Below are 17,202 nucleotides of genomic sequence, written 5' to 3' on the forward strand. Positions count from 1 at the left end.
TATGGCTGAATGAAAATGTAATTTCCGATGAAACCACGGGGTTGTAAATCAAGTTGGGTCTGTCTTTTGGTCGTGGTCCGTTGTTGTTGTTCCAGATCTAATGAAATTGCGGCCTGTTCGTTATGTTGATCAAACAATAAATCATGGAAATGGAAATGCTCTGAATCATCATCCGGATTCATGTTGCTCCACATCAGAGAGGGGGCTGGTCGTCCACCGCGTCACGTGACTTGACGGAAAGTGCAGCGATGGAGAAAAGCTAAGGAAGGTGGGCCGTTTTCACATGTATTTGTCGGTGTTTCCTTGCTGTAATATCTCAAAACACTGCCTTATAATCTGTATAAAACTGCAAACGGATAGGCTTTCTGTGTATGTTAAAGAATGAGTGGGAAACGGACGTTTATGCGCGGACGTCGCATATGATGTTGTGGCTAACTTGCTAATTGCTAGCTAACGTTAGCTAGCTTTGCGACGTTAGCTGTCAAGAAGGCTGGCCGGCTGCTGTTTGCTATCCACAGGAGGAAGAAATGCCCCAAACAATCATTAACTCGCTATTTCACTTCACTTCAGCTTTTATGTCCGGGTGTCAAACTCATACAGTGAAACAGCCAATAACATCCTTTCCCCTGAGGTGCCATTGCATTCTGCATCATCTCGTGATTCAGTGTTGTGGATGGGAGGGTGTGGGTGAAGACAGTATTTCACTTCTATGAGGGTAACAGTCATTTTAGCCAAGCCACCTTGTCAGACATGTAATTCACGAGAGTAGCTAAACATGTGAGGTGTGTGTTATGTGTATTTTGACAGGAATCTGCCCTGGCAGTGGATTCCTCTCTACCCAGAGTGCTTGTGGAATGGCAGCAGTTTGGCAGCAGGTTTTGGCCGTGGACGCAAGGTGAGACTCAATCATGCAGCAGGCTGTAATAGTCCAAACTGATGAAGAAGCTATTCAGACGTGTAATTGCTTATGGATCACTTGTGAGTTATTGTGTGTGCCGTGTCACTTCTTTTCCCTCCCCAGGTACAATGCTTACCGCACGCCTACGTTCCCACAGTTCCGAACTCAGTACATCCGCCGACGCAGCCAGCTGCTCAGAGAGAACGCCAAGTGTGGCTTTGAGCCGGGTCTGCGCAGGCAGTACCTGAGGCTGCGCAGTCAGCTGCTGGCCCTGCGTTACGGGCCCCTGTCTGAGCAGAGCAGCTTCAGGGCCAGCAGTGTGCGCAGCTCCCGCACCACACTGGACCGCATGGAGGTCAGACCCAGAGAAACCGAAAGGGCAGGGAAAGTAGAGGAGGAGGAGGAGGAGGAGGAGGAGGAGGAGGAGTAGGAGGCGGGGGGGAGTTGGAATGAAAATATAGGATAAAACATATGAAAGCCATCTGGATGACTAGACCTTAGTGTTCATCAATCAGCAGCATAGCCAGACACGTTGGTTGCCCATGCCTATTAAGCTGAGCAGCTTGGTTGAAATGGCTGGCATCGCCCGTGCATATGGGCAGTATCTTTAACGTAAAAATGCACGGTAATCTCGATAAGTTTTCAAGAATTACTGCTTGTTATTTGATGTTTATTTGTGGTTCTTTCTTTACTCGTACTCACTGCTACGAGGTTCTGTCTCCCCCCTACGGCTCCCCTCCCTCTCCTCTCCGCTCGGGCAGGACTTCGAGGAGGACCCCCGCGCTCAAGGGGCTCGTGGTCACCGCCGGTCCGTCAGCAGAGGCTCCTACCAGCTACAGGCCCAGATGAACAGAGCCGTCTACGATGAGAGGTACCCAGAAGAACGGCACGCACAGATCCTCAGCTTACATCCTGCAGCTCGTCTCATCGCCTTGAGCAATTGAATCCTCTTTGATTTAGCTCTCGTTTGAGCTCATGCATTTTGTTGGATTTACTGGCTGTAACTCCAGTTTGGTTGCATTGAGTAATGATCGGATCTCTCATATTGAGTCGTCAGCTGTAGGGAAGGGTTGTGAGGTGTGTTGTATTGATAATGTGCTCACACAGTGGTTTGTATTTCTGGCCGCAGGCCTCCGGGCAGTTTGGTGCCCACCTCAGTGGCGGAGGCCAGTCGTGCCATGGCAGGAGACACAACTTTGAGTGAAAATTATGCTTTTGCTGGCATGCACCACATATTTGACCAACATGTTGACTCTGCTGGTAAGTCAGTGGGTTTTAATCCATGATAATCCATTTTTATACACTAAGTTTCAACAGTTATTTCACTTCCTGTCCTCGCTCTCTTTTAGTTCCACGGTTGCAGTTTGCCAATGATGACAAGCACCTCCTTGCCTGCTGCTCACTGGATGGCACCCTGTCCATCATGACGTTGTCCCCGTCTCCTCCCAGTGTTAAGGTGACCCTGAAAGGTCACGGAGGTCCCGTCACAGACTTTGCTTGGTCTCTGAGCAATGACATCATTGTGTCGACATCGCTAGACGGGACTCTGCGAATCTGGAACACGGAGGACGGCCGGTGCATCCGAGAGGTCAGAGACCCTGAATCCAGCGAGCTGCTCTGCTGCACCTTCCAGCCCATGAATAACAATCTGACTGTGGTGAGTCCCACTGGAGACACGTTATCATGTATTTATTCTCTAGTACTCAGGGATTGTACTGAATTACAAGTAATACCTAAGAACTAAATCTAAGACTAGAAAGAAATGCGGGCAGATCCTCCAAATAAGCTGTTATTCAGTTTTTCATCCTACACATCTTTTTGTGCTCTCAATGTTAGCATTTATGAGTGAAGATGCACCATTTTTGTGACACTGTTATACTTCCTCCTTATCATCTTTCTCACCTGCAGTTTCATATGATCCTCTTTTAATGTACCAACAGAACTCAATACCAGCATTGATACTTTGATGTTGATGTCACAGTAAATGATAATTCATTTTTTTAGAAAAAGGAAAAACATTTTCAGTAATATTTAATAATCTGCCGCTTAACAGTCTTGAAACCAGTTGTATCGCTGCATTCATTGCTGTGGTAAGCATAAATTATGCGATGCTCTATTTTGACATTTCATTGACTACACGCTGCAGTTTAAAACTGTGCAGATTTTGCCTCACATGGCGTTTGTGTGTCAGCGTTTAGTTTGTGCCAAACTCGAAAAGTACTGTGCTAAGTTCAAAAAGTGTGAACGAGCACCTTGTGAGGCAGGACGCCGGTTCAGCCTGACAAACAGTAAATCTTTTTCATCTTTCCTGTGTGTGTCATCACCCAGCCAGCTCATTTACTGCAACACCTTTGCTGTTTTCTTGACAGTTGAGGGCAAAGTGCAGTTTTCTGACATACAGCATTCAGAATTTTATAAAAATGTTCAATTTTGCTCCTGGTATACGCAGAAATCAATCCCAAATCACAGACAGTGACATTTGTAGCTTTTATATCCTCTTCAGTGTACAACCCCGACTCCAAAAATATTCTACAATGTGTCCCTGAGCTCATGTAGTAATCTCCTTCATCCAGTCATGTGTTCACAAAGTGGTGAACCTCTCTCCATCCTCGCTTGTGAACGACTGAGCCTTTCCAGGATGCCCCTTATCACGTGTTCCCAACCTGTTTACAAAAACAGGTGTTTTTGGAGCGTTGCACATCTTTCCCGGTCTTTAGCTGCTCCTGTCCCAACATCCCAACATATTGTCTTTGTGCTTTTTTAAATGAGTGTATGTCAAAAAGGATGAGCAAGTTATCACACTCTGTTTAATTTATGTTTTTTTTGGAGTCTGGGTTGCTCATAACATGCTGTAAAATGAATTAATCATCATGCATCTTTTGTCACTCAGAACAAGTATAATCACAAAATACTAAAGCACACAGAGGCCAAACTTCCCAATAATAGCTTTTCACCTCATTACCAATGACTTCATGCATATTTACACTCTGCAGGCTTTGAATAGAATTTTACAACTGAATGTCATCTTTTGTCACCAAAACAAAAGTGGTAAACGTCTTGGATAATTTTGTTTTTACTCTACTTTTTCAAGGGCAAATATCATTAATCGATGAGTATAAAATGAAAACAGAGCTCTGCACAGCAGTGTCCATTTACGCCTTACTAAATGGGACATGATGGAGGTTTGGACTAGCAATAAGCAGTAACATTAGAAGAGAGGAAGGATTGTATTTCCTTCTGGTTTATACTGGTTTCATTGGTCTCATCTGCTTGAACACCAGATGACAGTAGATGCTTTCTGTTGGATTTCACAGTTGAAGAAATGTTTCCTATTTTTTACATTAACCTTCTCGGTCTAACTGCACCTACAGCCAGCGCTTTCCCCAATCAGTGTCTCAGCGCTGCTCTGTGTAAATAATGAAGGGCCTCACTCCCAGTTCTGTGATGCAGGTGGGGAACAGCAAGCACCACCTGCAGGTGGTGAACATCTCCACTGGGAAGAAGGTGAAGGGGGGCTCCAGTAAGCTGACAGGCCGCGTGCTGTCTCTGTCCTTTGATGCTCCGGGGAGGATCCTGTGGGCTGGTGATGACAGGGGGAGCATCTTCTCCTTCCTCTTCGACATGGCCACAGGTACGCTCGCATCGTTCCCATCTTGGCGAGTGTGCAGTGACGGGATCACAACCGATAATTAGTTTTCATATCATGCGCGGAGCCGTGTTTCTGGTTGAGAGGAAAAGCGGTTGATGTGTGTCTGCCGGTCTCCGCTGTTTCTGCCCGCCCCCCCACACAGGGAAGCTGACCAAAGCCAAGCGTCTGGTGGTGAGCGAAGGCAGCTCCATCTGCAGCATATCTGCTCGGTCCTGGATTAGCAGAGAGGCCAGAGACCCCTCCCTGCTGATTAACGCCTGTGTCAATAAGCTGCTGCTGTACAGGTCAGTCTGTAAGGGCAAGTCAGTGTTTATTAACAGGCAGTTTTGTCTCTGCAGTGCTGAACTGTTATTTAAAGCTGTCCTCATTAGTGTTGAATGTGTGTGAAGATGTATTTACGCCGTTAAGCTGAATCTGATCGGTTGTGGCACCTTTGCGTTGGCAGGGTGGTGGACAATGACGGCACGCTGCAATTGAAGAGAAGCTTCCCCATCCAGCACGGATCCCAGCTGGTTCATAGCATCTTCTGCCCCCTCATGTCTTTCAGACAGGGGGCCTGTGTGGGTAAGAAGTCTCTCAGTGTTCCTGCTGTGATAGCTGAGTAGAAAATTAGACCACAGCTCATTATAAGCTGCAGGCTAGCCAATGTGGAAAAAGCGATGTGCAAAAAATAGCATACTCCTGCTTTTGGATAAGAAGAAAAGCCAAAATAGCAACATCTCAGCGATTCAGAGAGCCGCCTTGTTGTGAGCTCGTACATTTTGTATGTTTGAGTGAATTGACGGAGTATATCATCAGCAATGCTGCATGTTGTGTCCATGAGAGCGGTGATGTTCGCCGCTCTCTCATATCTTCACCTTAGCTGACTTTCCTCACCTCAACTGCTCATTTTATTCAAGACTTGCCACTGTTTCAATTATCAGGTTCGCGTTTCCAATTAACAGAAACATCTCACTCATAAAAATGCCCTCAAGAATTACCGTTTCGTTTTTACAAAAGCAGCGTGGTTGCTGACACTTTCTGAAAGGACGTGAACTGACATGAACCGAGGGAGAAGGAGTCAGAACGGGCCTCATCTCGTTATCTGTGGAGTTTTGAGCATCACCTCTGCTCGATATTTAAAGGCTGTGTTGTTCCCCCTGACACAGTGACTGGCAGCGAGGACGCCTGTGTCTACTTCTTCGACGTCGAACGCAACACCAAGGCGATAGTGAACAAGTTACAGGGTCACGGGGGACCGGTGCTGGACGTCAGCTTCAACTGCGACGAGAGTTTACTGGCGTCTGCCGACTCCACCGGCATGGTCATCATCTGGAGGCGGGAGCAGAAGTGACCGATCCACCAATAAAATGCTTCCATCCACCGCATACAAAAGGCCTGCCGCTCTGTAACCGTCCAATAACAAGTCTGTAGATTTTCACTGGAATGTAACAGGCTGCATTAAACGTTTAATTTAACGATACTCAAGTGCAATCAGATAGAACACCATGTTGTGTAGGTGGTAGGGCTGTCTTAGAAATTCAATGGGTGGGGGGATGGGTTGTGTGTGTGTGTGTGTGTGTGTGTGTGTGTGTGTGTGTGTGTGTGTGTGTGTGTGTGTGTGTGTGTGTGTGTGTGTGTGTGTGTGTGTGTGTGTGTGTGTGTGTGTGTCAGTACTCCTACAGCTGCAGCTGAGAAATTGCTTTTCAACAAAGAAAGAAAGAGCACTACTCCCATGCATGTGTCATGGCTTACCTCTGACTCGTACGGATTCGACTGAATTTATGTGAAGAGTGTACAACGTAATCTTCCAGAGAAAACAAGATCCAACACTTTGTATCACACTGACAGTCCCTCTGGCATAGATCTAGTTCACTATTTATGTAACTGTTATTCAAGCGGTGTAATCAAGTGTAGTAAAACCGCCTTATTTGCTGTCAGTTCTGCAATTGCCTGTTTGCATTTGAGACCATGTGCATGACATTGAACTCAGACTCAGTCGGTAGGCATATCAAATCGATCGTCACAAAAGTGTGTTTTTAAGTATGTGTTTGTACTGATCTCTGTGTGTGTGTGTGTCTATTCTGTTCCAGCTGGTTGCAGATTCCTATAATTTATTTAACGCACATACAGAATAAACTACTGTAACTGTTCGCAGGCTGTGTTTCTTTTTTCCCATAACACATCTGAAACAATGGAAAATCGGAAATAGTAAGAACAGAATAATGTAGTAGGGTGGTCAAACCGACAGTGTAGGAGTGTGTTAGTCATTGTGTGGGTCTTCAAGATCTACACAGGATTCCCCCCTACATCAGTGACTAAAGGATGTGTGAAAATGTGCTGTTGCATTTGGAGCTGGGTGATAAATTTTGTGTTATGAGTTAAGGTTTTGGGGTTGTGGTTTTAACAGTGTGAAAGCTTATATGTTGTATTTTTATGGTTTGACAATATTCAACCTTTTCAGTGAGTTCTAGCAGAGGAAATAGAGTAAATTTCTTTGACTGTTTGCCAAATGATCACAATTATCACATTGATAATGATGTTTTTAGCCATGCTAGCAGCATGGATTTACAGCTGGTGCGTCCATCCATCGATACTTCAGTTTGTGACCAAATACCTGCAGAACTAATGACATTCACATCATCCTCCGCTGCTCTTTGTGTATAGTGCTAATTAGCAAATCCTTGCATGCTAACATGCTAAAGTGGCTACATTACACATACAGGCCTAATTGTAACATTAGCATGTTAGCATGCTGATTTTAGCTCTGTGTAGTCTCCAGCAGTTTCTTGTGTGTGTCTCTTTAAAGTGCCAACAACCTAACAGCAAAATGTCCTCACATTATCAACACTTTAGGTTTTCTGTTAAATACATCATCATCGTTTTTGTCGGGGGGTAGTCAGCTGCAGGTAAACATCCACAAACCCAGGTAAGTCATAGGTTTCCAACCTTTTTTGATTATGATCCCTTAAAGTAATGCTGACGTCTGTCCCCTCATGGTCTTAGTGTGGACATGAGTGGTGATCAAGGAGTCATTTTCCTTTTCTGATATTGTTTCATTTGAAGGATTTTTAGTATCTAGCACTACATACAAAAAAACAGCATAATCTGACAAAATTAGCAGGATTTTGTTCAGATGGTCATCCCTCAAATATTTCTTGGACCCCTTTGACGGGCCCTGACCCCCCAGTTTGACTCCTGAGGTAGATCCTAACCACACATTCGAGCTCCCTCACATGTAGAAATATCTGTTCTCGGTCTAGACAAGCTCTGAAGATAATACATTAGTGTTCATTCCTCAGACTAATGCATCATGGCATTACTCTCACACTGCCATCTCTACACTATTTGCACAGTCTCATGGTAAAAGAAATACATAATTAACTAAACATTTTGGAAAGTGGTTGGACAAAAGTCAGAGTGAAGCACAGTGTGCGTAGGAATCTGTGTTTAACATTTCAAACACATTATGTGTGATTTATGCACAAATGCAGCGCCCTCAGACTTGATTGTTTCCCTCTCAAGGTTGGTGGGGGTATTGTGACGTATAAATGTGGCTGTGTGGGAGTGAAAGCACAATGAATGGTTGCTGTCTGGGAAGGTCAGGACAGGGCTTTGTTTGAAACAGGCAGGATAGGTGCTGAAAAAATAAAAAACCTTATCCAGAAGAGAAACACAAAACTTCTCCTGTGCGAGTGCTCTGTTAGGACAATGCAACAAGGCCTCTGCACAGCTCTGCTTCTTCAGAAGATACAGTGGGCGAGGATAAGTTTTCACAAATGAGTAAGACAGCCTTTGTTGTGGTGTATCTTGGAGAGAAGTGGGAAGAAAACTAAAAATAAGCACTTCAGATGAATCTTCAACATCAGTTCTGGTGAGACAGAGAAGCACGGTCGGATACAACCTGTTAAACCTGGACTATTTAGAGGAGGTTCACACAGCTGATGCTGCGCACAATGAAAGCATCTTTTCCATCAGCCACAGTCTGAGCACAAAATGGAAATTATCTCTCATTCAAATTAAAATATATGGGAATTGTTTATCGAGATGAGTGATCATGAGATGGCTGGATTTTTCTCCCCACCCTTTGCATTTTATTTTGTGTCTGAAGCATAATTATGTAGTATGGTTGGTTGCATAAGGTTTGCTGCACATGTAGAATCTGCTTAACTTGTTTTACCACGAGAGAGAGATTCACTACACAAGCTATTTTATTTAATGCATTTTTTTTTAACTGTTAAATTGGACTTTTATTCATCCACATATCGAACCACAAGCATATGAGAGTTTTGGAGAATAAAATTTGTTTTTCTGCTCTATTGAGCGATTGGATACTGCCTTAAACCCATTTCTCGCTTTACACAAAAGATTCCTCGTCTGCCACTTGAAAAGCCCGGTACAGAGGATTTACATTATTTTACAGTCACCATTTTTGGATTTTATGTTGTATTAAATGTTCCCTTTGATATGTCATTTGGTGTGGTAAAAAAAAAAAAAAACAACCTCATCACATGTAAAGGTTCTGCTTTGAAACATTAACATCCAGTGTTAGTTTTAAGCCTAAATGTTAATGAACATCATCTTTGCAGTTTATGCTCGAGTCCTCTCGTTCTTTTTCTCTTATTTTCAAACACATTTCAAGGATCTTGCAACATATTTGTTTTTGCTTCATTGTTTAAAGGACAATTTTTGAGAGTGGAAATAATACGTTCTTCCTCTGACGAATGTAAAGTTAGATTCATAAGAAATAAAAGGCGGTGTCGCTCAGTTCAGTACAGTCTGGGGTTTTGCTGCTACAGCCTCTCCTGGTCTGGTATGACCACTAGCTCATGGTGGCTAATGTTAGCAAGCTCTAGCTGGCCGTTGTTTTATAACATAGTTGACACTGTTTAATCATGTTATTTACTTTGTGAGTCTTCTCTATTTGTGCTTCTGTGTTAGCATTTCCAATTATCTGCTCATTTTCCTTCATAGCTGAGCTGGTTAGTAAAGATTACGTCGCGTCACTTTAAGTTTCATTGCAGGAAACTTCCAGTCACATGTTTTGTTCTCATGTCTTTTCAGCTCTTTCTGTTTTTATATACCCGTCTGATTTCTAAAAGGCTGCAGTTGAGTAAGAAACCACATATTATCTCACATGTTGGTCAGCGCTCAGTGCAAAGTGCCAAGATCACTTTTCATTTCATGCAGTGAAGCGCACAAAAGCTCGACTGTGCCTTTTATTTTGGTTTATGTTCAGGAACAAAAGAAAAAAACAAAACACAGGATGTAATTTGTGCTATAGGTACCGTAAAGTGGCCTATTTCCTGACAAGTGCTCTCCACGGGGGATCCAGCCATGTCAACATCTCGGCAGGTCATGACTCAGAATGCATCAAAAGTAGAGTCTTTATTGATGAGTGGGCAAAAGAACCACCTCAGTTAAACTGTACAGTTACAGAATATCATCTCGCGAAGGAATGCCGGACGTAAAAATTATGGACCTCGGTTCACTTTTCACTTCATCTTTCCATATCAACATCTGTACAAGTTGTAATCCACAGGCTTGAATCTATGAAATGCAGTGGAATGCATGCTAATACAGTATGCTGTGCAAGTGTCCACGTTAAGAAAATTGACTGCACAAATATATCTATGCCTAACATACTGTAGGTCTGACATTTGTATTACATGAATCTTAATTTGGAGAGACATCTTAATGTAGTCTAAGCCGGTTTCCATACAGCAAACATCTCTGGGGGTCGTATGCAGCCCGAAGATGTTTAGATTTTGAACTTACTGTGATCCAGGACGCTCAAATGGTGACATTTATGTTGAGGGGAAATATTCAGAGGGCCTTGTAACATTCAAGTTTCCTTCACATTAAGTGCCACTTCATTTCTTCTTCTTCTTCTTTTTTTTTTTTTTTTTTTTTTTTGTATTTTGGTGAGAGCATAACAGTACTTTAAAAACATTCCCAAGATCATCATTTGCAAATAAATGCTCATTTGCTAATGACTTTTTAAAACGACGTAATTGACATGATCATTCAAGTCATTAAATCCTATGGCCTGTTTGCAATGTACAATTGTTGTTTTCTAATTATTCAGCCCCCCTTTTCCATTATCCCGCTATGGTTCACATTTGCTTGTACATCACCATTAAAAATCTACATTTTCAGTTACGGAAATCCATTTAAAGGATAAATTTCCATATGATGATTGTGCAATTTTGCATGATTTTGAGACACCAAGATGAGGCTGCTTCCATACTGACTCAATATCACTGGAACCTATTCTATCATCATTATTTCTCTCATCTTCCTCCCTCCTCTCCTCTCTTTTCTACCTCTTCCTCTCACACGCACACATACACACAATTGCTATATAAAAACACACAAGCAGGAATATACATTCCTGTACAGTCTATACAATATGAAATCAAGTCATATTTCAAAATAGTGTCATCTGCTTAACATGTATAGTTTACAAATAAAGGAAAACAGGCAATTTTTATGATACAAAGAAACCTGACACGCCCTAAATCAAGTCCAAAAAATCAAGCATGTTAGGGGCTTCTTGGGTTCACAACAGCTATTTAAATGTATCCAAGGTTATTGGGTCCATTCGATATTCTGCAGTCTCCTTTGAATTACATGAAAAGGCGTCCGGGGTGGGCTATCAATCCATTCAGACCCTTTGAGTTCCTTGATCTGTTTCAGAGTTAGTAACGCTCTGATCAACACTTTCTATTCACAGTCCACAGCACATTTCTTCAAGGATTTCAACCCTCTGTGTGTCTGTTTTGTGCCTCATGTGACACAGAAACTAATTCTCAGCTGAAAGCTCTGGGGCGTGTCCCACTGAAATAAGGCAACATTATTTTAAAATGGCATCTGTCACACTTAGTTGGAGTGGTGATTGTTGTGATCTTTCCTACTTATTTAATCATACAGTACATCATCAGAAATACAAACCATTAAAATGGTACCAGGGCTTTTGTATCGCCCTGATCAAACCTCTGCGCCTGACACATTTACTCACACATCAACATTCTTAATGAGATGGCACTGTGCCTGCATTTGTTGGCAAAAATTGGATTTTGTTGTGCAAAACAACAAAACAGACACTTAACCAAGGTGCATTACATCACATCTATTCTCCAGGTTTCCCTTTAAGACCTGAAACATTCTCTTCATTAAGGTCATATCGTATCACATAATGCAGTAGGCCTCGTCTTGGGGCAGGTGTTGTTTAGTCCTCCAGTAGGTCGGCAGGTGAGCTCTCAGCACTTTCCTCAGGTCCTCGTTGAGCAGGAGACAGAAGATGGGGTTGACTCCAGCTTGGGCGAAGCTCATCCACACTGTGATGGAGAGGTACCTGTGAGGGATGGTGCAGGACTTGACGAACACCCTCCAGAAGCACGCCACGATGTACGGAGCCCAGAGGACCAGGAAGAGCAGGGTGATGGTGTAGAACATCCTGCCCAGCCTCCTCTCTGACCTCACCTCTTCCATCCCGAGCAGCCGCCGGTGTTGATTGTGTAAATTTTGCCTGATGCCCAACAGAGTGGGTGGCATGGGCCCACGTCCGAACCCTGCAATCCAGTTAGCAGCAGCTTGACCTGTGGCCCCGGGACCGTGGAAGGTCCAGTTTTGGCTGATGGCTGGCACTAGCTGGACAGGTTTCATCTTGCGGTGCCTGTACTCAAACAGCAGCAGCTTGGCGTAGAAACCGTGGGTGGCCAGGACCACCACAGCTAACATGAGCATGAAGCCCAGGGTGTCGTTGGTCTTCAGGTAGCGGTGTTCAAAAATGCACTGATCCTCATCGCGGATGAACTTGTACGTCCCCACATCAAAGACAGGTGGGAACGCCATGGCGACAGCCAGAGTCCACACCATGCAAATGATGGCGGCGCAGGTCCAGATGGTCATGCGCTTGGCGTAGAATCGGTGGTGGGCGATGGCAAGGTAGCGGGTGACAGCCACGCAAAACAGCATGAAGGCAGCGTGAAAACAAAACAGCACAGCCATAAAAGCCACAACTTTACAACTCAAGGCACTGTAAGTCCAGGCCGAGCTGTTGTGGACGGAAACCAGCACAAAGGGGAAACAGGCGGCAGAGCGAACTGCATCGGCCAGGCACAGGTCCAGGAGAAAGAAGTAAGGAGCCTTGTGAAGTGTCCTGTCTCGTAAGACCAGCAGGGAGACCAAGAGGTTGCCTACAAGGCTGACACAGATGATCAAACCCAAGAAGACCAGCTTAAAGTAGGCAGACACATCTGTGGCAGAGATTCCTCCGCTGTTGCTGCTGCTGTCACTGCTGCTGCTGCTGCCGCCTCTAGCCAGTCCGCTCTGTGAGGCCAGCACAGCCAGCAAACTGCCGGGGCCATCGATGGCAAAGCTCTGGTTAGCCATTCTGTCACCTTCCGCAAGAGCCTGCCTGGTTCGGGCTCTTTACGCGCACTACTGATCCTCCCTCAGCCGTCGTCACCCACGGCTCCCTCGTCTTTACAAGGAGAGGCCGTAAGGATCTTTTCTACATGACAGACTCATCTTTCCTCTTTGTCCACAACCTCACCACCTGTGAACAGAGACACACATTTTGAGGAATGAAAAGCAAGATGTCTGACAAGCTCGTTGGGTCCAAAACAGCCCACTGATCGGAAGCACAACTTACATTCAACGCCATTGATAGAGAAGTGCTGTGTTGGGCAACACAGTGGAAATCTCTGCCTTCCTGTTTCTCTATGGCTGGGATCAGATCAGCAGCTCCACAGCATGCCAGCTCCTTGGCTCTCTCAGTAATTACCTTGCCCGTTGCTAAGATACAACAGCTCACATACTTTGTGCAAGTGTGGGTGTTTGAGTGAATGCATGGGGGTGTACAGGGGGATGGAGCAGACACAGTACAACCAACACTGGGCATGTCCAACAAACAGAGATGTTGTAAATGAGCAAAGAACATTTTCTGCCTTCCCTCCGCTGCTCTGTGCACGTGGACGTGCGTGACAGTCAGTTAAAGAGCAGAGGGTGTAATCTGTGCCATTCACTGCACACACGACAATATAACGGAGCCGAGCGGGAGGCCATTTGTTTTTCCGTTTTTCCTCTTATTTACCACAGGCCTACGTGTGATGTGAATTTTACTCAATGGGAGGAGGAAGTTCTCATTGTGATCATCATCGCCAGGCCTCAGTGTTTTAGCAAGTCAGCCTCGCTTTAAGAAGACACGATGAGAAATGTGGAAATTCAACAAAAAGAAGAGCAGGATTCAAGACGCAGCCTCCCCTGTGAGGCGTTTATGGGCAGGAGGTGATAATAAAACATAGCTGGGTTTGTCTGGGTGGGCCTTGTCTATGTAGGCCATGAAACACAAAATGATTTGCTGTAACTGTAGGCTTCCCACCACCCCCCCCACCCCCCCCATACATAACAGCCCTCTGCCACCTTGACAAATATCATTTCACCTGATCAAATGGCTGCCATGTCAGCTAGGCCTGAAACACGGGCTGGAGTGAAAAACAGATGAACAGGTGTCAAAATCACCTCTGCTGTGTGTGTGTGTGTGTGTGTGTGTGTGTGTGTGTGTGTGTGTGTGTGTGTGTGTGTGTGTGTGTGTGCGTGTGTGTGAGGAAGAGAGAGAGAGAGATGATAACCTACCTTTCATCCCCTCATTTTTTTTTTTTTTTTTTCCTTTTTGGATCTGCTCTTCTGTCACGGCAAAAAAGCCAAAAATGATCCCAGTCGCTCTGTCTCACTGTTTGTCAGATCGAGAGAAAAACACATAATAAAGCCTCATGCTCTTGCTGTGCTCTCGGGCTCAAACAACACCTGTTATGCATAAATCCACCGCGAGGAAATCGAATTGAGCAAACATATAATAATCATAAGACGGTAGAGATCTAATAATCAACAGCTGATCAAACAGTCCAGGATGAGGACCCTGCCGTTAAGCCACATTTAAGAGATACGTGGAAAAAAAAAAATCCACTGCCTCCCTTTTACAGTTTCGCGGAGAGGGATGTGTTCATTTGCTCTGTGTCTGAATATCATCCGAGAAAACAGATTTTAGGTTGCATCACGTCGAAGGTGGATTTCCAGAAGCCTGGAAACAGACGCGGTAAAAAATAATAATAATAATACATCTGTTCACATATCCAACATGATGTCAGATTTTCAATGCTTATAATAACCCACCCACAGACGATAGAGAGGAAAAAAAGATCGCGCATCCCCTAAATGAATCGTCTTGGCATGTATATTGGCTAGTGGCACCAGAACAATTAGTCCACACAGACAACAGCCTCGACACGTCTCTTTTTCCCATCTTTCAGTCACCATATAATTAAAAAAAGAAAAAGAAAAAAAAGGGCGATGGATGTATTTACCCAGAAGTGTTAATATGCAGTCTTTGTTTTGCTGTCCAGCGAAGGTGGACTACATCTCAATAGTCCACAATAAAAAGCCTCCATGACAGAACAAATGCATTTTTTTTTCTCCTTTTTTTTTTTTTTTTTTGGACAAATCCAGCGATGTCACGAGGGGATTCACATCGCAGACGATGCCGAAATCACGACTTCATGATCGGCATCATGATGGTAAAAAAAAAGAAAAAAAAAAAAAGAAGGAGAACCAAAACAACGCGGCTGGATTAGGCGAATTATTCCTGAATAATCCCAATTATGGCTGCTTGCAAGGAGGCAGCTCGCACATTCGCGGAAGCGGTCGGTTTTATTCGGAGAGGGAGGGAGGGGGAGAGAGAGAGAGAGAGAGAGAGAGAGAGAGAGAGAGAGAGAGAGAGAGAGGCGGACCTGTGCGGTATTGTGTGAGCCATAACTTGAAAGTGATGTTTTATTCTGCGCGTCTCTCTCTTCATGTATGACGCGTCTGTTGTCTCCAGCGTGGACAAAGCGAGGAGCTCCAGCTGTTCATTGGTCTCCTGGCCCTGCTGACAGAGCGGCCGACTGGACCCCAGGATGAGACAGACAGGCCCGGCAGGGCTGCAGCAAGGGATTCTGGGTCCTCTGGAGGGATGCTGGGCCTCCTTTTCCAGAGGAAAATAATAAAACTAATAATAAAGCGTCATCGTCATCCCGTAAAGAGAGCAGCTCATTTTCCAGTTTGCTTTATATTTTCATGTTTGGAATTTGTAACATAGCTGCACCTTGAGGCCTGCGAATGCTCCTCTACTGCTTGTAAATTCATTGCAACTGTATCTCACATTTCAATCCCATCTTTTGCACCTTACACCTCGCTTAATTGTATGTTTATTTCATCTTCTTTTGCTCCTGCAGTCGAATGTTTGAGCCTCACCGTGTGGAGGATTTTAGTTTATCAGCGCTAGTCGAAAATGTGATTTTAAGAGGCAGGCCGACGAGCGCGGTGCTGACGTGAGGAATAGTTTGGAAGCCAATCCTGGGCCGATATTCGGCGTGCACAAGTGTGAGCGTGGACTTTACAGTGGAATAGGAGACGTCTTGTGTCCAGCATTTAAAAATATTTGCATATTCTGGGATTTTTAATGAGGGAGGTGCCACTTTAAGGATTTTAATGCGGCCTTTGTCCTGTTTTTTCTCTGCAAACGTCCTGTCCGACACACTTCAAACAGTTTTTATGTATGTCTTAGTGCATGCGTGGAGCTGATCTTGGGACCGTGTATGTAGGCCATATTTGATTGCCCATGCTGGCGGCGCGGCTCCAGGGATGCCATGTCAGTTGATTGCTCCATCACCTTTGTGCAAACTAAGATATGTCAGCAGCAATGGACTGGAATGAAATTTTGTGCATTCATGGTCCCAAGAGGATGAAGCCAGTTGATAATTCCCCTGACTTTCCCTCTACTGCCACCATGAGGCTGATATTTGTGGAAATGCGTCCACAATTATTGCATGGACTGAAACTGGGACATATTCATGTCCCCCGCAGGATCCAGTTAAACTTGATTGCCATGTTTATTGGACATACAGGGAAATTCTTGTGCTCTGGCTCTCTCTGCCTTAACACAAAGGACACACACCAGAGACCTACACAGACTACAATCAGTTCAGACATTATATACACAGTAATAATGATAATACAGCAACGTGAGGTGCTTGTGGGGGTGTCAGCTGTTCAGCAACCTGACTGCCTGTGGAAAGAAACTGTTACTGAGACGGGTGGTGTGAGATTTCAGTGTTGTTTAGATGCAAGGAGCGAGAGCGGATCATGAGCGGGTTGGCTGCTGTCCTGAATGATGGTTTGGGCTTTCCTCTCACAGCGCGTGGTGTAAATTTTATGAAGTTGTGGTAGGCCCATGCCAATGATTTTTGCTGCTGTCTTTACAGCTCTTTGAAGCAGTCTGCCGTCCTGAGCAGTCAGGTTGCCAAACCACACTGTGCTACAGCCTGTCAGGGCATTCTCGGTGGTGCTGCGATAAAAGTTCACACAAGAGTTTTGGTGCTCATGCCAAAACTCTCGAGACGCCTCAGAAAATACAGTCTCTGCTGTGCCTTCTTGAGGATGCAGTTGGTGTTGAGAGACCATATGTGAGGGCGTCTGTGATGTGTAAACCAAGGGATCTAAAACTGTCTGCAATTTCAACAGACGATCCATTGATGGAAATATGATTTCCTCCGATCTGTCCACATTAACAATGATGTGGTTGTTATCACGGCACCATGAGGTTAGATCTTGCACTTTCCTCCTATAGGCCCTC

At 44.6% G+C, this 17,202-nt stretch overlaps 2 protein-coding genes across 3 annotated transcripts; one reads left to right on the plus strand and one right to left on the minus strand.

The window, feature by feature from the left end:
• The first annotated feature begins 1 nt into the window (after nt 1).
• Nucleotides 2-6,679, plus strand: wdr13 (WD repeat domain 13). The gene is made up of 10 exons (XM_070968407.1): nt 2-268; nt 808-895; nt 1,022-1,253; nt 1,660-1,769; nt 2,028-2,158; nt 2,248-2,555; nt 4,349-4,529; nt 4,690-4,831; nt 4,993-5,111; nt 5,696-6,679. The coding sequence occupies exons 2-10, from the start codon at nt 855-857 to the stop codon at nt 5,878-5,880; spliced, it is 1,449 nt and encodes a 482-aa protein (XP_070824508.1). The 5' UTR covers nt 2-268; nt 808-854; the 3' UTR covers nt 5,881-6,679.
• Nucleotides 6,680-9,806: 3,127 nt separating this feature from the next.
• Nucleotides 9,807-15,223, minus strand: LOC139335567 (probable G-protein coupled receptor 173). 2 transcript variants are annotated; one of them, XM_070969221.1, is made up of 3 exons: nt 14,897-15,223; nt 14,169-14,265; nt 9,807-13,089 (listed from the first exon to the last, which is right to left on the minus strand). In XM_070969221.1, exon 3 carries the CDS (start codon nt 12,921-12,923, stop codon nt 11,718-11,720), a length of 1,206 nt encoding a protein of 401 aa, XP_070825322.1. In that variant the 5' UTR covers nt 12,924-13,089; nt 14,169-14,265; nt 14,897-15,223; the 3' UTR covers nt 9,807-11,717. The 2 variants fall into 2 exon arrangements, with proteins under 2 accessions (XP_070825322.1, XP_070825323.1); XM_070969222.1 differs by lacking the exons at nt 14,169-14,265; nt 14,897-15,223 and adding an exon at nt 13,186-13,885.
• Between the last annotated feature and the right edge of the window lie 1,979 nt (nt 15,224-17,202).

Source organism: Chaetodon trifascialis, chromosome 8 (assembly GCF_039877785.1).
Source record: "Chaetodon trifascialis isolate fChaTrf1 chromosome 8, fChaTrf1.hap1, whole genome shotgun sequence".
Lineage (NCBI taxonomy): Eukaryota > Metazoa > Chordata > Actinopteri > Chaetodontiformes > Chaetodontidae > Chaetodon > Chaetodon trifascialis.